Below are 22,021 nucleotides of genomic sequence, written 5' to 3'. Positions count from 1 at the left end.
ATAACTGCGCCCTTCCGTCTCACTTGGTGTGAGTCTTGATCTGGTCTTGCTTGCTGCGTTTATTAGATGGTATTGATTTGTCAGCAAACCCTGAACCCTGTAGAACTTTTTAATGAAAATTTACCTGTCTGGCTTGATCTCAGAGGGTAACGTTTGAATTGAATCCATTTCTAAGCCTGTGACTTTAGAGGAAAAGACAGATAAGTAAAATTTCCATGTATTTTTAAGACAGAGAGAAGGGAAATGAGCTGTGGTTGTTGGTTTGGTGTTTTTTTTTTTAAAGTCTCTCTCTTCCACAAGAAAAGGGATAATTGAAACATCTGCAGAACTATATGAAGCTAAGCTTTTTTTTTTTTTAGATACCTTAAGAATGAGATGATGCAATCTATTTAGCACATGGAATTACTGGTAATACATTCGTAAGAGCATTATAAATTATTTACTACAGGGTGATGATTAATATATCTATTTTTGATAGATAGAACTGTGCTGCCCATAAAGGTGTACAAATGCATATTTTGTTTGCTGACATAGCTGTAAAACAAAAAAATCTCTGAAAGTAGAAAGCATCAATAATACTAACTTATAAGCAAAGTAGCTGGAAAATTGTGTCCACAGTGCTCAGGAAGCATATATAAATTGAAACCTAATGTTCTAGTGAAGATAGAGAAGGAATTTGTATTTCTTGAGAGAAACACAAGAAAACAAGTATGACACCCTAATATATATATATATGTGTATATACTTTTTAATTATGTATTAGTTTAAAATGACACAGTATTAAAGACCAGCTGTAATTTTTCCATGCAATATATAGGAGAGGTAATTACCTTGAGCTATCGGTTGAAAAATAAAGAATTGAAGTACTTTATTAATACAATGAAAGCGTTTGGAAGGATTAAAGTGCAATATCACTTCAAACATGATTTTATTGTTCAGACAGAAACATATTTACAGAGTAAGTGGGCTTCATATTTTTTCCCCCTTGTAATTTTTTCCATTCCAGATTTCTTCCTCCTTTCTTTTTCACATTGTTCTTTCCTGGAAGTCTTTGTTGTTGTTGTTGTTCTCCAGAGCCTGACATATGTAGTCATTTATTTCTGCTGAAGAAATCTAAAATTTGAATGGAGATCCCGACAACTTAATATTTCCCTCCAAAGCCTATATTTCTGTTAAAGAATTCTTGCAAAACCGTCACCTTCCTTTAGCTGATAACAATGTTTGGTAAGGTTGCAGGATTCTTTTTTGTTATGTGAACTTATTTATGCAACTTGCTAATTGTTATGATCATCGCTCAGGTGAAAAGTGTGCCCCAGGCATGTTCTTTTTGCAGCTTACCCATCTTTTGGCAGCCCCGTTCCTCCTGCGCCCTGCTGGGAACTCTGGCTTTCTCTTTCTCTCCGCCCTGACACTCACCCTAACTGAGGACTGAGCCCTAGACAAAGTACCCCCAGCCATTAAAAATTTCTCACTGACTCGCTACAGCTTCCTTTGGTAGCCTTTTGTCATGTTGGTGATGGTGAATACATCAGAAAATAGGCTTCTGCAGGAAAAAGAATTAAATTGTTTTAATGGGGGGAATTCAAGTCCAAAAAAATGGCAGAAAGTGGACTTCTTTTTGCCAGAATAAATGTATGGCTTTTTGGCTAAGATGAGTAAGCTCTTGCAAGCAGGGTGAGATACCACAGGTCACGGAGGTGGCATGAGCTGCCAGGCCCTCAGCATGTCCTGCTGGAGGTCCCTCCACTACCGCTAACTCGGCTGGGCGTCTGTGTCGTGGAAGGAGTCACCAAAGACCAAAGCGTACCCTCCCAAACTGACAGCCGTGTGCTCCGTGAAGCACACAGGAGAAGTGCAGCTGCCTTGTTGTCTGCAGCGTTGCCAGAGAGCTCTGCTTTTTACCTGTTGCATCCACAGCTTTTCAAGTGCAGTGGATGAGAGTCATTTGTACACTGTTTGTGAGTGGGTTCAGAAGGTCACACGCAAAAGTGCTTTGGGTTCCTGTTTCCACGTGGTCACCTGTGTGCCGAATAGCAATTTTATCATGTTCCTCTGACAAACAAGACTGTTGAAGTCAGCTCTGATTCCTGTGCTGAAATTCCTAGGATTTTTTAATAGTAGAGTTGTTTATAGCTTGACTGTACTGGATGGATAGGATTGCTTTTGCACTCTGCTAGAGCTAGTAAAGGTCAAAAGTCTTGTGACTTGGATGGGCGGTTCAAATAATACAGTTTCATCCTGTGTGTTGCTCCTAAAATGCTCTGGTTTTGTTGTGTACCTAATTTAAAAGGAAGCTGAATTCTACATTATTTTGGGAATAAGACCATAAACTAAATATTTTTAGGTTTAATTCTGAAAAAAAGCCATCTGCTAGCAGGGCCAAATTACCTTAATTACGAGGATGACCATTAATTATTTTTCCCTTGTATGCAGTATACAATATTTAACTGTTATTGCTACTAACAGAGCTTACCACTGGTCAATTCGATGGCCGTTCCTCCTTACGTCATGACTGAACTCTGGATACACATTAGGGGATGCAGGTCTTGGGGTTTTTTTGAAGCAGTGTCTCAAAAGTACTTACATCTGGCTAATTTAGGACAAGTAAGCCATCGTAGCAAAACATGAGTTAATGTTTTAATGTGGATGAAGTAGCCATGAGATGGGACAACAGCCAAGGAAAGGTACCCATTTCCTCTCTGTTGTATAACACCACACTTCTTTCACACCACGAAGAAGACGATGTCCATATAGTCATGTCTTACCATGAGATGAAAGTTTTGATGAAGCTCCCCCTACTACCCATGGCACGTGAGATGAGTGGTGAGCTTGTATGGCTTGTTCTTTCTTCCAGGCCCTTCTTGCTGAGATATTGACAAAGATGCCAATGGAAAAAATTATCTCTGGTACCGCAGTGGCACTCAGCCCCAAAGAGTCTCAGAGCTCACCTTGCATGAGGTGAGATTCCAAAGCAAAAGGAGTTTCTTGAATTCAGCCCCTAATATTAATTTCAATAGTATTTTCTTACCCAACAGCTTTTTGAATATAAATTCTCCACCAGGACAATGTTTCCTTACTGATAGGAGGTATGATGTTCTCTTCAGTCCCTCAGCCTCCATCTACTTGCAGAGGACTTCTGGAGTCTGTTTGATTAGACACAATTTAAGGAAGAGACCTTCCTTTTCAACATGTTTCGATGATGTCTGATGCTAACAAGTAGGACTCGAGTGGGAAGTTTTTCTGTTGTTCTGGAAAGCGAAGTACAAGCAGAGGATCTCACAGAGCAACATTTCCTTCTTTTCATTCCCTTCAACAGTACCCCAGTTTAGTATTGCTTCTTGTAGCAGGGAGGATGCAGAGGTGTGCTGCTCTGTTTGCTTGGGGTGGCTTACACGGTTACCTGCTTGTGTGTGTCATTAAGAGCCAGCCTGGTGTATGGTTACAGGAGGCAGGTCTATCACCCAGAGCAGCAGCACAAAGGCAGGTGTGCGGTACAGCAGCTCATCAGGAGGCTGCGGTGGTGTCCAGGCAGTGCTGTAATTGGGTCCGTTGGGAGTGAAGAAAGATGTGCCTTGCTCCTCAGCTGATGGAAGCTTGAAAGGTGCAACTTTGACCTGGTTACCCATTAAAAACAAAAGCTGGAGGATGAACATATGAGAGAGAGAGAGGGAAGTATCTGAATATTGTGCACTACCCTGATATTGAATCCTTTCAGACAGGCAGCATGTGTTATGTGGTGATATCAGCTCCTTTCTCTGGGATTCTCAAAGCTTTTCAGAATATCTGGTTCTCGTAGTGCGGTTGGGAGAACAAAAAGGTAGGTGTTTTTGCACCATTCTTATGTTAGGGGAAATTGTAACAGAAAGTTTATCAGACATTTAGATGCCCTGAACTGCAAACAGGCACATCGATACCTTGATCTGTCTGGTCCATGATAGTTATCTAGAAAGACTGTCTCCTGCTGCTTGAGACTGCGTACTGAGATGATCCAACTGCTCAATATAGCAAAAAAACCATAGCCTCATAGAAAGAGAATAGGTAGGAATAGAGAACTAAGGGTTAGGGAGATGAACTGCCTTACTGTCCAGCCAGGCAAACACTGAGATAGTGCAAAGGAAGAAGAGAGTGGGACGTTTTGGTAGCATTTGGCCCTTTGATCCCCTTCATCATATGGCTGAGCTACAGCACGTGGGTCTGCACTCTTCATGCATTTTATTTTCTTGACTCCTTCCCTGTGACCAGGGCAGGTCCTTCCTTCCCACTTATGGCAATTGTTTCAGCTATCTGCTGTGTCTGTTGTGTTCTCATGTCTGGCTGAACAAGAAGGGGGGTTAATGAATGTACAGCACTCACAGTGAGACCAGGTCTGGTGGTGGTGCTGTAAGGAAGTACTACTGCATGTCTAATCTTTAGATAACTGAATGCAAAGTGGATAACTTCTGAAAAAACTTTATTTTTCCATGTTTATTTGAAATCTCAAAAAAGGCAAATGCATGTCTCTCTCTATTCTCTCTTGGCAGAACCAGCTCCTTGTGAAAGGCTTGCTGTTTCTAGAGGAGAAGGTTAAACTGTGTGAAGGCAAGTATAGAAAGAAACCTGTTTTGGGAGTTGTGCTTTGATGTTTGGTCAGACAAGATGATTTGCATGTCTGGAAAGCATACAGCCCTTTCTGGTACTGTCTTAGGGTGTCACACAACCTCTCAGGAGCCAGGTTGCACCGCAGCCCTTGTGGGGCTTAAGGGATGGTGGGCCATATGAATAGCCACGTAGCCAAAACACTCCCACCAGCAACGTCTTCATCGCAAGACCAGGAATGTGCTTCTCATGTGGCAGTTGAACTTGGACTTAAAGCAGTTCTGGGCTGGACATGGATTCTTTTGCAAAACTGCTGAAAGCTGCCTTCTGCCTTTTGTTTCTCAATGTGATTTGCGGCTTGATGTAAGCATGATTTTGGTTATGGTGGCATGCTTTTGAGAGCTGAACAAACAGGCTTCACGTAAATTTAAAGAAAAAGCAGTCACTTGGGTGGGAATTAAATCCTTCAGGAAAGAAGTTGATCGCATGTGAAATTCTGTTCAAACCAGTGGGGTACTTGCTACTGCAGAGCCTGCGGATGAAGGCCAGCGTGGCGCAGCGACTGTTGGTTGTGTGGGGAGTTAGTCACGTTTATTAACGGTTTGGTCAAGCAGAGCAAGCTGTCTTTATTCACATGTCTTTATTCAAAACTAGGCTGCTGTTTGGTTTGACCCAGTTTTGTAGCCTGTAGGGAAGATCCCTCGCTAATCACCAATCTGCTGTATCTGGGTCATTAAATGCCAATAGACACTTCTAATCTCACATCATAATTGGTGCTGGATACCTCCGCACCGTTCTTCAGCGAGTAACTTCTCCACCCAGACAGCAGGCTGTAGGACTCGGGCCCTGAAGGAGCTGTGCACTTGCCAGCCTCCTACTTGGTGCATGCTTCTTTGACACCGGCCCTGTAAGGGAGGAAAAAATGCAGACTCATGCATTTTCCTAAACATGGGTACATTCCCTGCTGCTGTCAGCTCTTCGGATCAAGTGCAGCTTATCATAGGTTTCATTTTCTGTATTCATATAAAACTATTTCAATATCTGTTTTAGCATTATGAAAATTGAGTTCCAGTCTGTAATAAGCTGAGAGCTGCCTGTGAGTAGTTTGCAGCTGCTCAAGTAGTTTGGGTAAGATGAAGTTTCCCAGGCAGACAGCAAAACCGTCTTCCTATGCCTAGTCCCTAGTCCCTAGTCTGAAGTGACACTGGAGCCTCTTTGCCCATGCGGGCAGGCATCTCTGCAGGAGATGACTCATGGACAACTTTCTTTCATAACATGTAGGTTTCTTGCAGTCCTGGGGAGGAGGCAGAGGAGGGAAACATTTAAACATTCAATTAGTCTGTTTCCTGTTGTCTTTTTCACTTACAGTTGGCAGTTTCTGGTAATGGGTAGCTGTTATGGGGGTGTTGGGGGTAGGTGCTCGTTTGCCTGCAGTTCCAGTTTTGAAGCTGGAGTCATACCTGACATGGTGAAGCCTCCCTCTGAACCCTCCTGTGGCTGTCGGTGGGCTCTGCTCAAAAGGAAGTGTCTGCAGGAGCTGGTCCTGCTGGCTCTCTGCTCTGCGGTCATGTCCTAAGCAGCACCACCCTCGGCCATCACAATGAAAGCCCATAAGGAAGCCTCCAGATGAGGAAGGCACTTCAGTATTCCTTTGAGTTCCAATTTTACGTGTGTTCCAGTTCCTCCTGTAGGGCCTTTATTGACTTTGAGGCTGAGCCTTCAAAGCGTTCTTGAGCAGCTGTTCTTTTTGCCCATTACTGCTCCTTGAGCCTTGACTGCTTGTGAGTTCCAGCTGATGCTCCATGGAAGGTTATCCTGGAAAACCCTTTTGTCAGAAACTTGTGTTATTAAACCTGGGTCTGTATTTTGACCTGAAATTTCTGGGGAACGTCTCTAAAACTTGAAAAAACATTGTATACCTTTGGTCTTTGGGACAGGAAAAAACTCCTAAAAAATGTAAAAGTTTTAGGCCCAGATGCTGAGGAACACACAGCTCTGTAAGTCAAGCCTATAAGCATAATTTAAAATATGTATTCAAATGATTATGTTCAGTGAAGCATTTTTTGTTAATAATGGGATTTTGACCACAGTTGTATTCCTGTTATGGGAATCACCAGTTGCATGACTTAGTCTGTCTTCATTTTGAAGACCTACTTACATTTGGGGGTGTTTGTTTGAGTCAGAGTCATATGAGGGGTGGCCACAAGTGGTTTTCATTTGGGAACCTTCCCAATTGCCATGTTTGAGAGGAGCATGGTGGCTTTGTGTCTCATTAAGGTCCGGACTGCTGTGTCCGGAGTGGGAGGATGCTGGAGGAGGCTCAGCTCTTGCAAATGGTTTCCCTGACTCAGTTGCTGCAGAACAGTTGTGACCTCCTGGTTTTCAGATTCAGCTGCTAACATGCAGCCGTGCTCCCAGGCTAGTTGAACACGCTAACTGTGAGCTGTGAGATTACACAGCTTTGCTGTGGAGTTAAAGCATCTGGTTGAAAAGGGGCTCACTCTTTTGTTGGAATTGGTCCCGTGTTTTGCACAGAGCTGTCTTCTTCGTGGTAAGCAGCAGAGAAATTTATGGTTGCAGCCTTGTGCCTCTGTCAGTTAAGGCAAAGCTTAGCTGAGTGATGTCCGGTTTTGGACAGAAACCGTGAATGTGAAGAGTGGATTTGTATCTCTTATTTGGGAATCAGAGTAGTGGAAAAATTCAACTTGGTTTTAGTGTCCCTATGGCTAAAGCTCTTGCTCCCAATCTCTGTTGCTGTAGGTGAGGATCGCATTGATGTCCTGGCTGAAATCTGGGATCACTATTTTACAGAGACGCTTCCTACACTCCAGGCAATATTCTACCCAGTCCAGGTAATCTTAATTATAATTTAGTCTTCAGTCAGGTGAAGCAATGTAACTGCAATGTCTGCTGACGGCACATGTAAATTTCTTTTCTGTTCCAGCAGCACTGTTTGTCCAGTGGCTAAAGAGGTCTCAAAATCTTTAAATTAAATCTGGGAGGAAATAGAGTTTGCCCAATTCAGCATTAACTGTGCAAGAAGGACTGCTAAAATCTACTGGGCAAGCACAGTATTTTGGGCTGAATTTATTCCCATTTGTCTACGCTCTGTCTGTGCTTAGCTAAGCTTGAACACCGAACCTATTGGACTGTACCTTGTCTAGATTGAAGCTCTGGGCCATTTCTATTTATAGTTCTTCCATTTTTAAATACCTGGGACTCTGATGGTACAGATGACAACACTGACAACTTGTCTTCAGAGGGACAAATCTGAAGACTAGATCAGGAGCAAATGTGTTTAATTCATCCTAACTACTTTTGGAGTGCTTATGTTCCGGTTGTACCTTTGGAAAATCCTCTGTTGGGTTTTTTAAAGCTCTAATAACGGGACAAGCAAGTCTTGGAAGGTAGAGGAAGAATGAACAACTTTATGCAGGACCTTTTTACAGTCAGTATTTTGAAAGCCCATCAGAAGCGTTGAGCTGTATCATTTTTTAATGTCATTTTAGTCAGGGTTTCCACATGAGCAGTCCAATTACCTCCCCAGCCTATTTTGATCTTCTTTTCCATCGGAGGAAAATAAAAATGTACCGCATGAGGAGACTGACGTTCTTGGAAATGCTAGCCTCCTCCTCTTGACTTTTGCCTCTTCCACAAGACACGCTTTCCAGAGCCTTGTAAAATTGTTTTTCCCTTGTATTGTTTGAAAGGCAGCAGGTAAAGCTCAAAGGTTGCCCTTTTCCTCTAATCCTGTTAAAGTTGGCATTTCCTAAGACAGAAAAGACTTTTGTAAAGACAGACACTAACCTTTCTGCTGTGTTTATTTTTATTCTTTCCTTGCTGCAGATGTTTAAAGGTAGGTGTTTGGCAGGTAAAACTGCACAATTATAATATCATCCCTTTGTCTCCTTTTGCAACTAATTCTCAGTCAGGGAGTGACCAAATCTATTTAAGCAGGGGTTTGACTGCACTGCAGCTGCCTGTGCACTGTGGAAACAGCTGAGCTAACTGTGTGTCATACCCACCGATGCTAATAATTCTGCCACTTATCAGAAAAAACTACTCCTCTGCTATTAAATGTCTCTAATGAGAAACTGAACAAAAGTAGTTGGAAGTAACTTGGTGGTAGTGGTGAAAGTGTGACTATGAGATGTCGAGGTTCTTTGAAACGATAACTTTCTTACTGTACTTGTCTTGTCACAATATCTGAGTCACTCAAAAATATTTCACAGAAGCTGTGAAGTTAGGGAAGTATTGCCATTTCATGGATGAAGAACTAAAAGGTAACAGTCAGCATATTTAAAGCTTTGTAGGCAATTAAGTTCTACACAAATGTACGGATTTAAACCACCTAAATACATCCAAGAATTTGACTCTGAGTAAGCTGCCCTAGGCTACAACAGAGTGAGCTGCTGGTGCAGCAAGAAATAAGAAATTGCTCTTAACCCAAGCCAGTGCCCTTATAACAAGATTGGGCTCTTCCTACAAACAGAGAACTGTATTTACTTATTTGTATGGTGTGTCACCACATGTGAAGAGAGCTCATCTAGCAAATCTCTTTCACCAAGTCGCAGTTCTTCGTGTGCTACTCTGGTAGGTGGGAAAGCCAATTTGTTGTTGGTTCCCCATCCTTTGCTGCAACTGTCAACATGATTATTTGGTTGTGCTCTTCTGTGATCCCAGCGACTGTCCATTCAGAATGAAAGTAAGCCAGCCAAATGCGTGAGCGTATGTTACTGGAGGCAGTAACTAGAAGTAGCTTCCTATCTCAGCTAAGCTTAAACCAGAGGCTCATAGCTGTTGCAGAAATATGACCTTTAAGCAGCCAAGTCGGTTAAACTGCTGTACAGAGGGAAACTATGTAAACAGGTCACTGGTTTTTGTATAGTTGCAGCTGTTGATGTAACTACTTAGTGTGGAAAAAGAATAGCAAATCTGGTTTTGTTTGGCACAGCAGGATGTTTGCATTTTGAAATGGGGTATGAAGTTAACGGGACTAAACTGCATGATATAAACAAAAAGTGTGCGGCTGTTGAAATATAGTTCAGACATATGTACTGATCTTTTCTACACCTCCGTGCTCCTAAACACGCAGTGATGGTTTAAAACAGCAAAATGCTTTTATTATGGCCTAGCTGCTCTCCAGGCTATTGGCTTTAATTCATATTTACATATTGATGATGCTGTTAATTATGACATTAAAGCCATTATGAATTAATGATTAACTGCTGTTAATTCCTTCCAGCTAAATATTTGCCATGTTGAGTGTGCTATGGAGACTGTAAAATGGTTCCCAAACAGACCATGGGGCAGAGATTAACATGCTGGGAAGAACAAGGGAAACTCTTCAGGCTGGAAAGTGCTGGGCAGGGCTGGGAGGAATATTTCTGCTGTTCAGCTGCAGTGGGGCAAGAGAAAGTCATGCGGACATTAAGCATAGCAGAGGGAAAGGCGGGTAACACCAGAATGCCAAATGGAATCCAATTGTGTTAAAATATGCTGAGAAATATTACAACATCTTCATCTGTTAAGCCTGCTCACTTGTGTCGTTAATGTAAAAAAAGTAACTGGGAGGATACGGAGTGCCTTACAGTGGAAATCAAAGCTGTTGCTTTTTTAAGTGATGTTTGGTACAAGCAGTCTTGCTAGCTTTGCTCTAGCCTAAATCCTAAAATCTGTAATGGACTGAATTGTGGATTTTTCGTCATATCAGCAAGGTCTAAAGTGCAGATGTTGAGCAAAAAGACGACCCAACACAGACCAGACAGGCTACCAAACCTTCTCTGGTTTCTCAGCTCTGAGTGGCAAAAGCACAAGACGCATCCATCCTGGACTTCGGATGTTTGTGACCAAATTGGATGGTAGTTGGATTTTACGATTAAGTAGTCTTTTGGAGAACTACAGGCCCATTTTTGGCTTCACTACAAACCTAGTGGTGCCTCAGATGAGGTATTACTCGTTTCGGAATTTGTGTGGAGCAGAGACTGACAGGGAAGTGACCAAAGTGACCAAAAAGCGGGACCAAGAGGGATGAATCCTCAACATGAGCAGCTGGGGGGTGCTTTGCCACAGCAGCAACGGCAGGATAGACCCTTTCTGTCTGCGTGCGTACATGTGTTGGCATGATGCTCACATGTCCCTTACTAACTCTTGGATTTTGCTTTCTGTGTTTTTCAGGGTCAGGAGTTGACTATCCGTCAGATTGCTCTTCTTGGCTTCAGAGACTTGGTCTTGCTAAAAGTAAAGTTGGAAGAAATTCTTCCTCTGGTCCGGACAAAGCTCCCAGCTTCCATTGTCCAGATGCTGTTAATTCTGCAGGTGGGGAGGCTCTGCTTTTCTTCGTCTGACACTTGGGTATCTCGACCTCATTGAACTAATACAAGCCCTGGAAAGGAGAGGGGGAACACTAGAGGGTGTGATGAAGGGGAAGTGATGTGTGCTTATTTGTGAGCTGTAACTGTAGAAATGAGATCTGAATTTGAATGTCCTGAACTTTCCTGGGAACAGGTAAGGATGTTGCCATGCAAGGGTTGGGTGTTTGTATTTTTCTTGGTACCTCTCCTTCCCAGCTAGGAATAGAATCAGGACGCTTTTTTCACATCAGTTTTCATCTCCCAGCTCCTCTGAATGCCTCTTTGTGCCCTAGTTCTTCTGATTTCTCAGCTTTACAACGACAGGCGAATCTCCATCACAGCTAATTGTGGAATTTGAACAAGCCGTGGCTGCTAGCTGCCTGATGCTGGCCCCTTGGCTGGCTGGGATGCTGAGCAGTGCCCAGGAGAAAAGGAATACCTTTTGGAAGCAGGCAAAATGCTATACATCTTACGAAGGCCTCTCTGGAAAGACCCAGACCTTCTGTGAGGACTATCCTCTTTATCCAGACCTGAAGAGAGTGTTTTCCAAGCATGCCAAATACAGCCAAGTACACCAGCTGTTTTATCTTTCAGTATTGCCCAGCCTGACAGTCATGCAAAATACCATATTACAGGTGGCTGTTTGGGTTCATCTCACTTTTATTTCTTCTCCTATATACCCTATAGTGAGTGGCAGGGAATGAAACTTTCTGAAGTACAACCAAAATTGCGAAGTGGCTAAGCTGGTATTTATGTATGAGTTCTCGCCGTTCTGTTGTTCCCAGTGACCCAGACTGTAATAGCAGGAGACACTAACTTTCTAGCTCCGTTTCCCTGAAATATTTTAATAAAAGAATCTTGAGGGCAAAGAGGGTCTCAAAGCGATGCATTTGAGAAAGAGAAGCTTATTGAGGTTTTGCAGGAAGTTAGGTCTGTGAACTGTTTCTAAAATTACTGTTAAATTGGCTAGCGTTATCTACCATCTTCACAGCTGTAAACTGAACCACAGAGGGTGCTTTTCCTGCAGTCCTGCCTCGGCAAAGAGCAGTGCTTTGCCCAAGTTGTGTTAAGGATTTTCTACAAACCGACGTTTCCTGGTAGCGCTGCCCTGATATAATTATATCGCTGTAGTTACACTGTGCAAATCCTCAGTGTGAGCTGAGGTACCTTGTACCTTCCTATCCCTTGGTCAGACAAAAGACAGCTAGCCGCTCAATGTCCATAGGGTCATGGCTATGACTTGAACAAGGAGGTTGGCCTGAATGGCACCTGAATCTCCATTTGGGCTGATCAGCTGTGCTCCTCCAAATGTTCTACTGATATGGTTGGGGTATTCCAGTGCAGAGATATTTGACAGACTCCGGGCTTTACTCAAAAACCTTACTCAGAACTATGTGAGGTTAATGTTGACTTTTTATGTTTGAATTTCAGAGTGTCCATGAGCCTACTGGCCCCAGTGAGGGATACCTACAGCTGGAAGAACTGGTCAAGCAGGTGGTATCACCGTACTTGGGTTTGTGTGAGGATCACAGCTTCTCCGGTAGCACCTGCTTGCTTGGTAAGACATGTGCATTGTACGGGAGCTCTTGGTGGGGTACACAGGTTGGTTAACGCGAGGCAGTGCACATCTGTGCTAGGAAAGGAGACAGTGCATGACTTCATGAGAGACAGAAAACAAAGGCTAAAACACCCTCGAGAAGGTCCTTTTTAATATGTTTCTGAATATAGATTTTTGTGACAGGGTTTTTATTTTCCATGACCAAGTGAACTATTACTGCCTCACCACTGCGCACAGGCACGCGTGCGAAGTCTCCCCTCTCTCTGGAGGTGGGCTGGTCTATGCCTGACGTACTGCTTTCACCCTGGAGGGAGGCTGTACCCGGCCCTTTGCTGCCTGCTCTCGCCCTGCTGGCTAACCTGCTTCGGCTGCCTGGATTCCCACGCTTACTGCTGCATCAGCCAGCCTTCGCAAACAGTAAAGCTGTTGGATGCTCATTCTGAAGAATTACAGGGGTTTTTTTGCATGGAGTCTTCCTTCCACCTGAGGACTCTGTTTAAAAAAAATAATCTGTGTTTAGACTGTGGATAAATGGGTCTAAGTGAGAGAACTGGCACTTCACTTCGGGAAGGGGGTGCTTATAGTGGAAAACTGCTCCATGCGTGATCCAGGAGCTCTGCTTACACGTGCAGCCAGCCAGAAGAGATTGGCTAGTTAAGAAATGGGCATAGTGATACTGATCGTACCGATAGTCAAGAAGATTTAAATAGAACAAGTGAAAAAAGCCCCAGTCTCCCTCTGTTTTTATTAGCTTTAGCCTTTGCTTTGATGCAAATTGTAGCAAGCTGGAGACACACAACCTGTCTTGTACTACATGTTGGGAGCACCGGGAAAAGATGGTCTTGCGGTAGAAGGATTTATCAGGATTCAGATGATCTGTGCCTGTAACAAACTCATGGCATCACTTTAGGTAAACTATGGAAGAGTTTTGTTCTTGTGGTTGTTGGGCAATTAAATTAATATCTTTTATGCAAGTGAACATGTTATACAGTATACATTGATTTGCAGATTTGCAGATCCTGAGGCTAAATCTAGGTCACGTTTCCCCATAAAAGTTGAGCCTTAACAAATTTGATTGTTTTGTTGTTTATGGACGTCTGCATGCTGCTGGGATAGTTTGAAAGGTAGCTGCCTGACCTGTACTGAAGTTTATAGACATCCTGGATTTCCACCAGCTGAACAAGGCATTAGTGTCATTAAAAAAAAAATAAATTCACACGAACTGGCATTGTAAAGTTTTTGTGCCTTAAAATAATTGTATTTACTTGGATTTTAGCTGTCATTTATTTGTGTGTATTTCCAAGGTGGCCTTTTGCCCCTTCTGCACCCTATGCTGATCAGGAGGAAAGAGAGAACTTGTGTTTGCATTACACAACATTGACAGCAGAGCGGCACTTTTCTGCAAATAATCTTGGTATTTCCAAAGTGCTGCTGAGGTGGTGGTTTCTTTTCTTTAACTCCCACCTTTAATCAAACTTCTTTCTCTTCCTCTCTCCCTCTTTCTGTCACCTTTTTGCCTTCTCAGAACCAGTTTCTTCTCTCACTGGGTAGCCTGTAATGATGATGAAGCCCAGTAGGTTCCCTGTAGTAGCTTTTTGGAAACATTCCGTTGCGCTTTGGGTACGCTTGCATTCTCAACAGATGCTATGGAGGCCAAACTGCCTTCTGGACTGGAGCTGTCAAGATGAACGAGTGTTGAGAAATGCAACTAAAGGTGTCTGATCACAGCTGTGAACACACATAAGGCTTCAGCCTGCAAGGCTGCTGTATCTTACGCTTGATTTAGAGTGAGAGAGGAGTGCAGCACAGATAGGTGTGAAAGGGGCCAGCCCAGCTCACAGAGGGGGTTCGTAGAGGGCAGCATTCCCACCTGCTCTTCTGTTCCCACCCTTCTTGCTTTGCCCCTGTAAATTAGCTGTAACCTGCATTGTAGGGATGGAGTATGCTGAAGGGATCCACTTGTCTAAGAAACAGTGTTTAAATTGGGAATAGAAAAGATAAAACATTCACCCTATTCCCCCCACGTGTTAAACCTAACATCACTGCTGATTTGGGTTTGCTTGCAAAAATCCCCTTAAAAACTCCTCCCAGTTTATGTTCCTGGCTATAACGCACCAAAATAGAAATAAAATTTTCAGTTGAACTATGCGTGACAGCTCCCTTAAGAGACTGTCTTCTGTGGTCGAGAAAGTAAAGGGGGAAAAGTAATAAATGAATGTTCAGAGTTTAACCTAATTTTTACCTGATTCTCATCATGAAGGATTTTAATTTTTGTTGCACAAAAATAATCTCTAGATATTTTTTCCTCAAAAGAGTCAGGTCATCCCTCCCTTGAAGAGAATAAACACTGAGAAATACCTTACTGTCCATCTCTCTCTTTCACTGCCTGGTCAGTCATACGTAAGCCATTTCTTCAGCTAACCTGCTCGTAAAAATTTCCACCGAGGGAAGCTCCTCAACTCCCTTAACTCCTCTGTGCAGTTTCTTGCAGCCCTGACCCTTGGCATTAGAAAGCATTGCTTGATGTCTTAAGAATGTCTTTGCTACTGTTATCGGGAGAAAATAAGAGCAGAGACGTATCAGGTCTTAACTGAATTAGCAAATTCAGAAGCCAAAAGCCAGGCCTGTTTCCTCATTGAAGCTGATGAATGAGTAGCCTTAGTAGTTGGTGACCAAACTGCATTTCCTCTTCCTGTGTTAGTTATACAACACCTGGCCTCCTGTAACTGCCCAGGCAAGCCTTCCCAGTCCTAGGTCTTAGAGCTACAACTTCAGGAAAAACGTTTGCTGATGGAGGGAGACCGAGGAATTCTTCTAACTTCTTCCATTGAGTGCCACCAGCTCTGTCACATGTGCTTCCGACACATGTTTCTCTGGAGTCCTCCCCATTTTGCTATGACAGCAGGATACTGGACCTTTTCTGTGATCCTGTGAAGCTGGATGATTCCCGTGGCTACATCAGATAAAATTTGAACACTTTGTACTTTAACCTCTTCAGTTTATTTCATACCACCACCTTCCTCCTCCCTTCCCTGTCCCAACTTCTGTGAAGTTTTATGGTCAGGGACTGACACAGATGAAGGTCTAGGTTATCAAAGGCACTCAGATACTTAAACAGCTGGGTTTCCAAGTCCACCATTGAAGTGTTAGCATTGTCCTGGTTGGTGGGTAAGACTGCCGTAAGAGGTGTTGGAGGGGAGTTTCAGTAATTTTCAAAACTGGCCTTTTCTGTCGCTTGGTTAGCTCTTCTGCTGTCTACTACAGTGTTTCACATGCAGCTGCATCTGAAGCACAGTGTTTGAGCAGCACCCTTATCATCTCAAAAGGTCATGGTGGCGAGAAAAGTATGGTGAAATGCTGCTATGTCTGGGACAGAAACTAGGAGCTTGACTGTAACAGAATAGAAGGGAGGAGAGGAGTTAAAGTTTAGTTTCTCCAAACTAAAGTATGCAACCTCTGCTCAATTCTGAGCTCAGCTTATTGCAGGGTGTCTGGATTATAGTAGTTACTTCCGTATAGTCAAACTCAGGACCTTTGATTTATTTTTGCATGCAGGAGGTGGTGCAATGCTCCTGTTTCCATGCTGATATAGGTCTGAGGGGAAGACTGTGGTCTTCTGAATTACTGTCGGTGTTTCCGTCAATACCAGCAGGTTTTTACAATCTCCCCATCCCGGTTCTGTTTGTATTTGAGAGCTGAATGATGTCAGACTTTGAAACACTGGCATGTGCATCAGCTCTGTGCAGTCTGCTAGTCAGTGAGTGTAAGTACACACACATGCAGATATGTACACAAGTTCATACGCTGTGTATAAGCCTGTGAAATGATGAATACAGACCAGCTGGGTTGCAGACTACCATGGCGGTTGATGTAACTAATGATACTAGTTGACCGTTTTACTACAGCAGACATGACAGAAAAGAATCTCCACCAGTTCACGTGAAGGCAGGGTCGGGCGGGAATAATTTTATGTTATTGCTTCCTATATTATGCTTGCTCTTAGTGGACTTTAATCTCTCAGGTCATCAGGCTTGGCTCTTTCAGCAGCACTAAAAGTTTACACACAAAACTGGCACTTTTTCCTCATGGGAATATTTTTATTTATCTATTAAGTGAATATCAGGCCATGGCCGTGATTTTTCTTTTTCCTGCATATCCTGGCTTTTCAAGAAGGGCTGCAAGCTGTCCCTGTTTAAATGAAGCATGTTTTAATTTTTAATGTGTTGTGTAGGAAAAGAGAAGAATAAAAATTCAGCTCTTGACTACAAAATCTGCAGCTGTGTAGTCTGGAAAATTAGCCATGTTTTGCATGGCTCAGTTCAGTTTAACCTCCTCAGACCTCTCTAGTTAGCTAAGTCTGCTCTGCATAGCTGAAGCCATTGCAGGATAGACACAATGTAAATATTAAATCACGGGATGCGGGGGGGTGTAATGAACCATTACCTCGAGAGGCTACTGAGCTCTCTTTCTCCTCTCAGCCCAAGAGCTGACCAGCTCTTAAAGGTATCTAACTTTCTAGCGGCCACAGGAGATGGGTACCTAAATGCATTCAAAAATCTCAGCCTGGGTCGGTCATGTTGTAAGTATATAACTGCCCCCACCACCAGCTTCTCTCTTTTGGTATCAATACTTCACCTTGTTCACAGAATTCAGAAATGAAGCAGCCCTGATAAATACCAGAGAAGGTGGAGAAGCAGCTACTGCTGGTGACACCAGTATTATTTCAGTCTTTTCTATGCCAGGGTATCTTTCCAAGACCCAGGCACGGGCAGCAGCAGAATGCTAATGTGGAGTGTGGGGTTTGGTGATGCTGGTGCTCTGCCAGGGTGCTCGCCTGCTGCTGCCCTGCCTGCTGCTGCCGACGGAGCTGCAAGGAGGGGTGCAGAGCCAAAGCATGCTTGTGTGGCTCCCCCCCGAATCACTTTCTCCCAATGTCCTCCAACACTGCAGCTTGCTGTGGCTTGAACTGCAGATGACACCTGAAGAAAATATTTACCATAACCAGCCTCAAAAATTATTTGCACATCCACTTAAGCATGAAAAGAATCATTTTGAATGAATGTATTACTGGCAGCAGTGGGGTGAAGTGTTGTCATAGTTTAACTGCTGCCAGTGCTGGAGTTTTGGCTGCTCACGCATTCCTCCCAAACTCCCTGTAGAGTTTTCTGCTTTTCTTCCTGATGCAAGCTTCCAAAACTCTTTTATAACCTTCAGTGATGAATGCTTTGCTCTGCATTTTGTTACTCTACCTCTTGTGCTCTGCAGTCTTGGTGGAAGTATTTTATATGGTTTAAAGGCTTCCAACTTTATGAAATGAGACCCTGCACCTCAACGAAATTGGTGAGAAACAGAGAGACGAGTAGGGAATAGCTTTATCAGCTGCTTTGGGGATGGCAATGCTGCATGGTGGTGGAAGACAACAGGTGAAAAGCAATACTGTCGGAATCAACCTGCTAGGGGAGTGAATTACAGCAAGTCACAGCACAAGCTCTGTCCCTGCTTTTCTTAATGTTTTCAGTGTCAGAATTGAAATGGTGCTTCATGATACAGGGCTGGGGTCTGCGCCTTGGGTTTGAGTTTCAAACCAGGAGTTTTTCCCCCTTAATGTTTTTGCCAAGCAGATCATAGACCCTGCTCCCATCAATTCTGTGTCACCACCTTCAACCATGCTCTGCAAGTACTGCATTCCTCTTCTGCGCTTTTCACCCTGGGCTGCTGTGGGCTGTTGCTGTGCGCTGTTAGGTGTTTTCAGTGTCTAGCCCCCAAACCAGACATGTTTTAAAGTGGAAAAAATGTTCTTTTTCTTGCATAATCTTTAAAAAAGACAATGGGTTAATGCTAGCAGAACCACCTTTCCCAAGGCAACTAGAGAGGCAGCGCAATGTAAGCATCAGGAATTTCATGTTGACGCCAGCTAACAGCATCTCCTGAGAGAAATTTTCCAGAGAAAGGGGTGGCAACTCAGGACCTCACTGAATGCTTTTTCTGGGGACTTGTGCCATTTTAGTGCCACTGATTTTAGTGAACCTGCTGGTGAGATCTCCTGCTTGGTCCTCACCCCCCTGGGGTAAGAGGGGAGACCATCAGGATGCTGAAGAAAATCCCTTTGCTGGACTTGTTACTTTTTGGCTCACTCCTCTTGCAAAGAGCAGCACCACTGCCTTACAGCAGAATGGGAAGTATCTCCTTACCCAGGGAGAGTCAGACCTCCTTTCCAAAACCCTGGCAGTATGAACTAATTGAGCACCTGACTGTTCCCCGCTGGTAATGAGGTGGGATGCTCTATGGCTGCACACTGAGCCTTCTCTGTTCCCTGAGGCCAGCCTAGCAGTTCAGATGATGCTTTGTCCATGCCCCATTGACCGTTCCTGCTTCCTTTTTCTCTTCCAGAGAGAAGGTACTCCAGATCCCGTCCTAAGACCGGTGTACTGAATTATTCATCTCACGCGACGACGAGCCGGCAGCCCAGCGAGATGGCCCTGACCCCACTGACAGAGCAGGAGGGTGAGGCTTACCTGGAGAAATGTGGTAGCATCCGTCGCCACACTGTTGCCAATGCTCACTCAGATATTCAGCTCCTGGCAATGGCCTCCATGATGCACACAGGGATGGTGATCGAGGAGTCAGACAGTACAGACAAATGCCTCCTCCTGCAGCCCAGTTTTAGCCACAGGCAATGCTCCAGTGAGCCCAGTATTGCCGATGGGCCAGAGGGAGTCACGGCAGCAAGTAGGCAGGACCCTGCAGAGCTGAACTGCACGTCGGTCAGCTAGAAGAAATCTTGCTGAGGACAGGAGAACTGTATGCACTAAGCTGGACAAAGTGTCATGTCATCCCTGCTGGTGAAAAAGAGAAAAAATTGAGTTTTGCTCATGTCGTTGAAATGGCCTTGTGTCTCTTTGGGAATGCTCTCTAGATTTGTGTTTCTTGCCTGTCTGGGATCATTGTTGGTGGAGGTACCGGGCTGCTCCCAAATGAGCACTGAGGGCTGCAAGGGTTTCGCTGTTGAACAGCGTAGTCTACCTTCATTAAGCTTTTTTCCTCTACTAGTCCAAACCCTTTGGCCTCAGGTTTCCTTCTGTTTCTTTGGTATAATACAAATTAGCCTCTTTCTGCTTTTTTCCATCTTTCCCAGCTTTGTGCTGCTTGTTTGCTCTTTGTTCCTGCGGCAGAGACCCCTGTGCTAAATGTTCTCTTTGCTTCTGGTGCTACAATGGTGACGGCTGAGGACCGCATTTCTCTCTTTTAAAGTTGAACTCAGGGATGAAACCATTTGCGTCCTGCAGAAAGATCTGCTCAGGTGACTGGTGAGAGAAGATGATCTTTCACTTTGCCTCCCATCGGCATGGATGAAATGTCCAAATCCAAACAAATCAGTCTTTTCCCCCCCCCCCAGACCTGAAGGGAACTGGGTATACATGGAGTCTTAGCTTAGTACTTCATATGTACTTTATTTGGTTGCAGCCATATCTCTGGGGATAGTGCTGTAAATTGGGTGCAAAGGAGGGGCGGGTGTGTAAATTGGGGGCAAAATACAGTCCTGAGCATCCTGGCGTTTGGCAGCAATTTGTTTTCAAAATTTCAGTGGTGGTAGGGCTACAAGGAAAGGAGAAATCTAAATTGCTTTCCTTTGGGAAGGAGACGCTAGGCAGAGACTGCACTCATGAAGGAGACATCAAGGTGCTTCTCAGCACTGGGCCACTGGTTCCAGACCAGGAGGTGACAAACAGAATTTAATCCTTGGGCTGCTCTGGTACTTTTAGCACTTGCACATTTCATGAGACCAAAGATAACCAGCGGGGTGTAGAAAGGAGTCCTGTCTTGGTAGTGTATTCGTGAAGTGCTCCTGACCTCCAGTGGTATCTGACTCAGTGCAGTGTTTCTTTTAAGATAAAGTGAGGGCTTTTTGCAGTCTCTGTTTTTGTTTTTATTTTGAAGATTACGAGTGGGTCCAGTTTGCAAGTGTCCGTGTCAGGCACTGCAGTACACACAGTCTGCTTTGTAGCATCGCGTGCTACTCAAATAATGCTTCTGTGGGAAAACCAATCTGTTCGAGCAGTCCCCTGGGATACTCTGCTGATGTCTTGCTAAGCAGATTTGCAAGTGTAATTACAGGCTTAGAAGGGAACTGAAATGCTGCCTTAAATGTCAAATCCCATTAAAAATATGGTTATAATACCACTGCCACTCAAGTCTAGTCCCTGTGGTACTGACTGTAAATAAGCCTGTCTTGACAAGGAAACAGAAGGTTAGGATGAGCCTTCAGGATGTTTTTTTGCATGATATCACATTAACTACAGAATTTGCCCTGCTTCTGTTGGGTATTAAGCATCTTCTGCTCCACTGGCTGGACCAGAAGTACAGCTCCGAGCCGTCAGGATTTGGCCTTAGTAGCATGTGCAGCAAAACAAAAGCAGATTATTATTTGGTAACAAAGCATCAGAAATCCTAGTGTTGAGCGCAACTCACACCGTCTTTGTAAAAGAGGGTGTTGCTTTGTCTCCTGTGGTTTGCAAATGTTGAAAGAGATACCTGAAAGGTCCTGCTTTTTCTTGCAGTCACCTAAGGCACCCTAGCTATTGGCCTTTGTGGAAATGGTGTGTGTTTTGATCACCAGCTGTGCTTACATGTTGAAGAGCGGAGATTCAGTTGTGCTGGCTGCCTCCTCCTCGGAGCACGCACAGCGCAGTGGAGGCCAGGAAGATGTGGCTTTAAGAATTCTTCCCTTCAGATGGATTCTAGGATAAATTGCCCTCCTATTCATAAATGGGACCGAGCAGGCCAGCTTATTTGTTGTCATCTGCCCCAGGGTGGCCATGGATTATGGTGGAGCTTCAAAATCTCTGTGGTGACAGCCAAACCTAGTAGACCGTGCTGGTCTCACCTCGGCACAGTCCCTCCAGCATGGGGCAGATGATGGCATCCTGCTCAAAAGAAATTTCTTTGGTCCCTTGTAGTGATTTAAAGCTTTCTCTTAGTCACAGTGGGACATGTGGGGAGGTAATCACCCTGCAGCACCCTTCAGTTCACTCTTATGAATGTTTTTCTTGTTTCTATTTCTCTGATCTGTTTGCCTTCTGTAAATACCCAAACCATTTGGATTAGTGAGCAGTGCCCTCTTTATGGTGGAAATTAGAATGATTTATTTATTTCCTGAAATATTTTTGGATCATCTTTAGGGCTAATAAGAATCCAGTCCTGGTTTTAACTTGAATTTCCTTTTTTTTTTACATGTATGTATGATTTGAATTATTTTGATTTTGTGTCTGTTACTTTGCAAAACTTTGCACCAAGCCACTCTGAATCATGCACTTCCCCAGTTGTTTTGGTTTTAGGGAGAATTAAAACTCATGGCTTTACTTTGTAAACTGAAGTAAACAAAACTCGTTCTGTAAACCACACCGAGGGTCTGATCACGAGCACCACTTTTACAACCATGTGAGATACACAAGCCTCTGCAAGCCCATACCTTTTACAGGCAGACTGGGCGAACCTGGAAGTGGTGGGAAAGCTGCACCCTGTGGCTGCTGGCGGG

At 43.9% G+C, this 22,021-nt stretch overlaps 1 protein-coding gene across 5 annotated transcripts in view; it reads left to right on the top strand.

The window, feature by feature from the left end:
- The window catches only part of PRR5L (proline rich 5 like), a 44,785-nt gene extending 24,107 nt beyond the window's left edge, over window positions 1-20,678 (top strand). For all 5 annotated transcript variants that reach the window (XM_063333814.1, XM_063333816.1, XM_063333817.1 and 2 more), the window contains exons 6-10: window positions 4,521-4,578; window positions 7,336-7,427; window positions 10,753-10,893; window positions 12,360-12,486; window positions 18,877-20,678. In XM_063333814.1, coding sequence (XP_063189884.1) covers window positions 4,521-4,578; window positions 7,336-7,427; window positions 10,753-10,893; window positions 12,360-12,486; window positions 18,877-19,259 — 801 coding nt within the window. In that variant the 3' untranslated portion in view covers window positions 19,260-20,678. The remainder of the gene's footprint in view (window positions 1-4,520; window positions 4,579-7,335; window positions 7,428-10,752; window positions 10,894-12,359; window positions 12,487-18,876) is intronic.
- The last annotated feature ends 1,343 nt before the right edge of the window (window positions 20,679-22,021 follow it).

Source organism: Chroicocephalus ridibundus, chromosome 4 (genome assembly GCF_963924245.1).
Source record: "Chroicocephalus ridibundus chromosome 4, bChrRid1.1, whole genome shotgun sequence".
NCBI classification, from domain to species: domain Eukaryota; kingdom Metazoa; phylum Chordata; class Aves; order Charadriiformes; family Laridae; genus Chroicocephalus; species Chroicocephalus ridibundus.
This window is presented reverse-complemented; position numbering and strand designations above follow the sequence as displayed.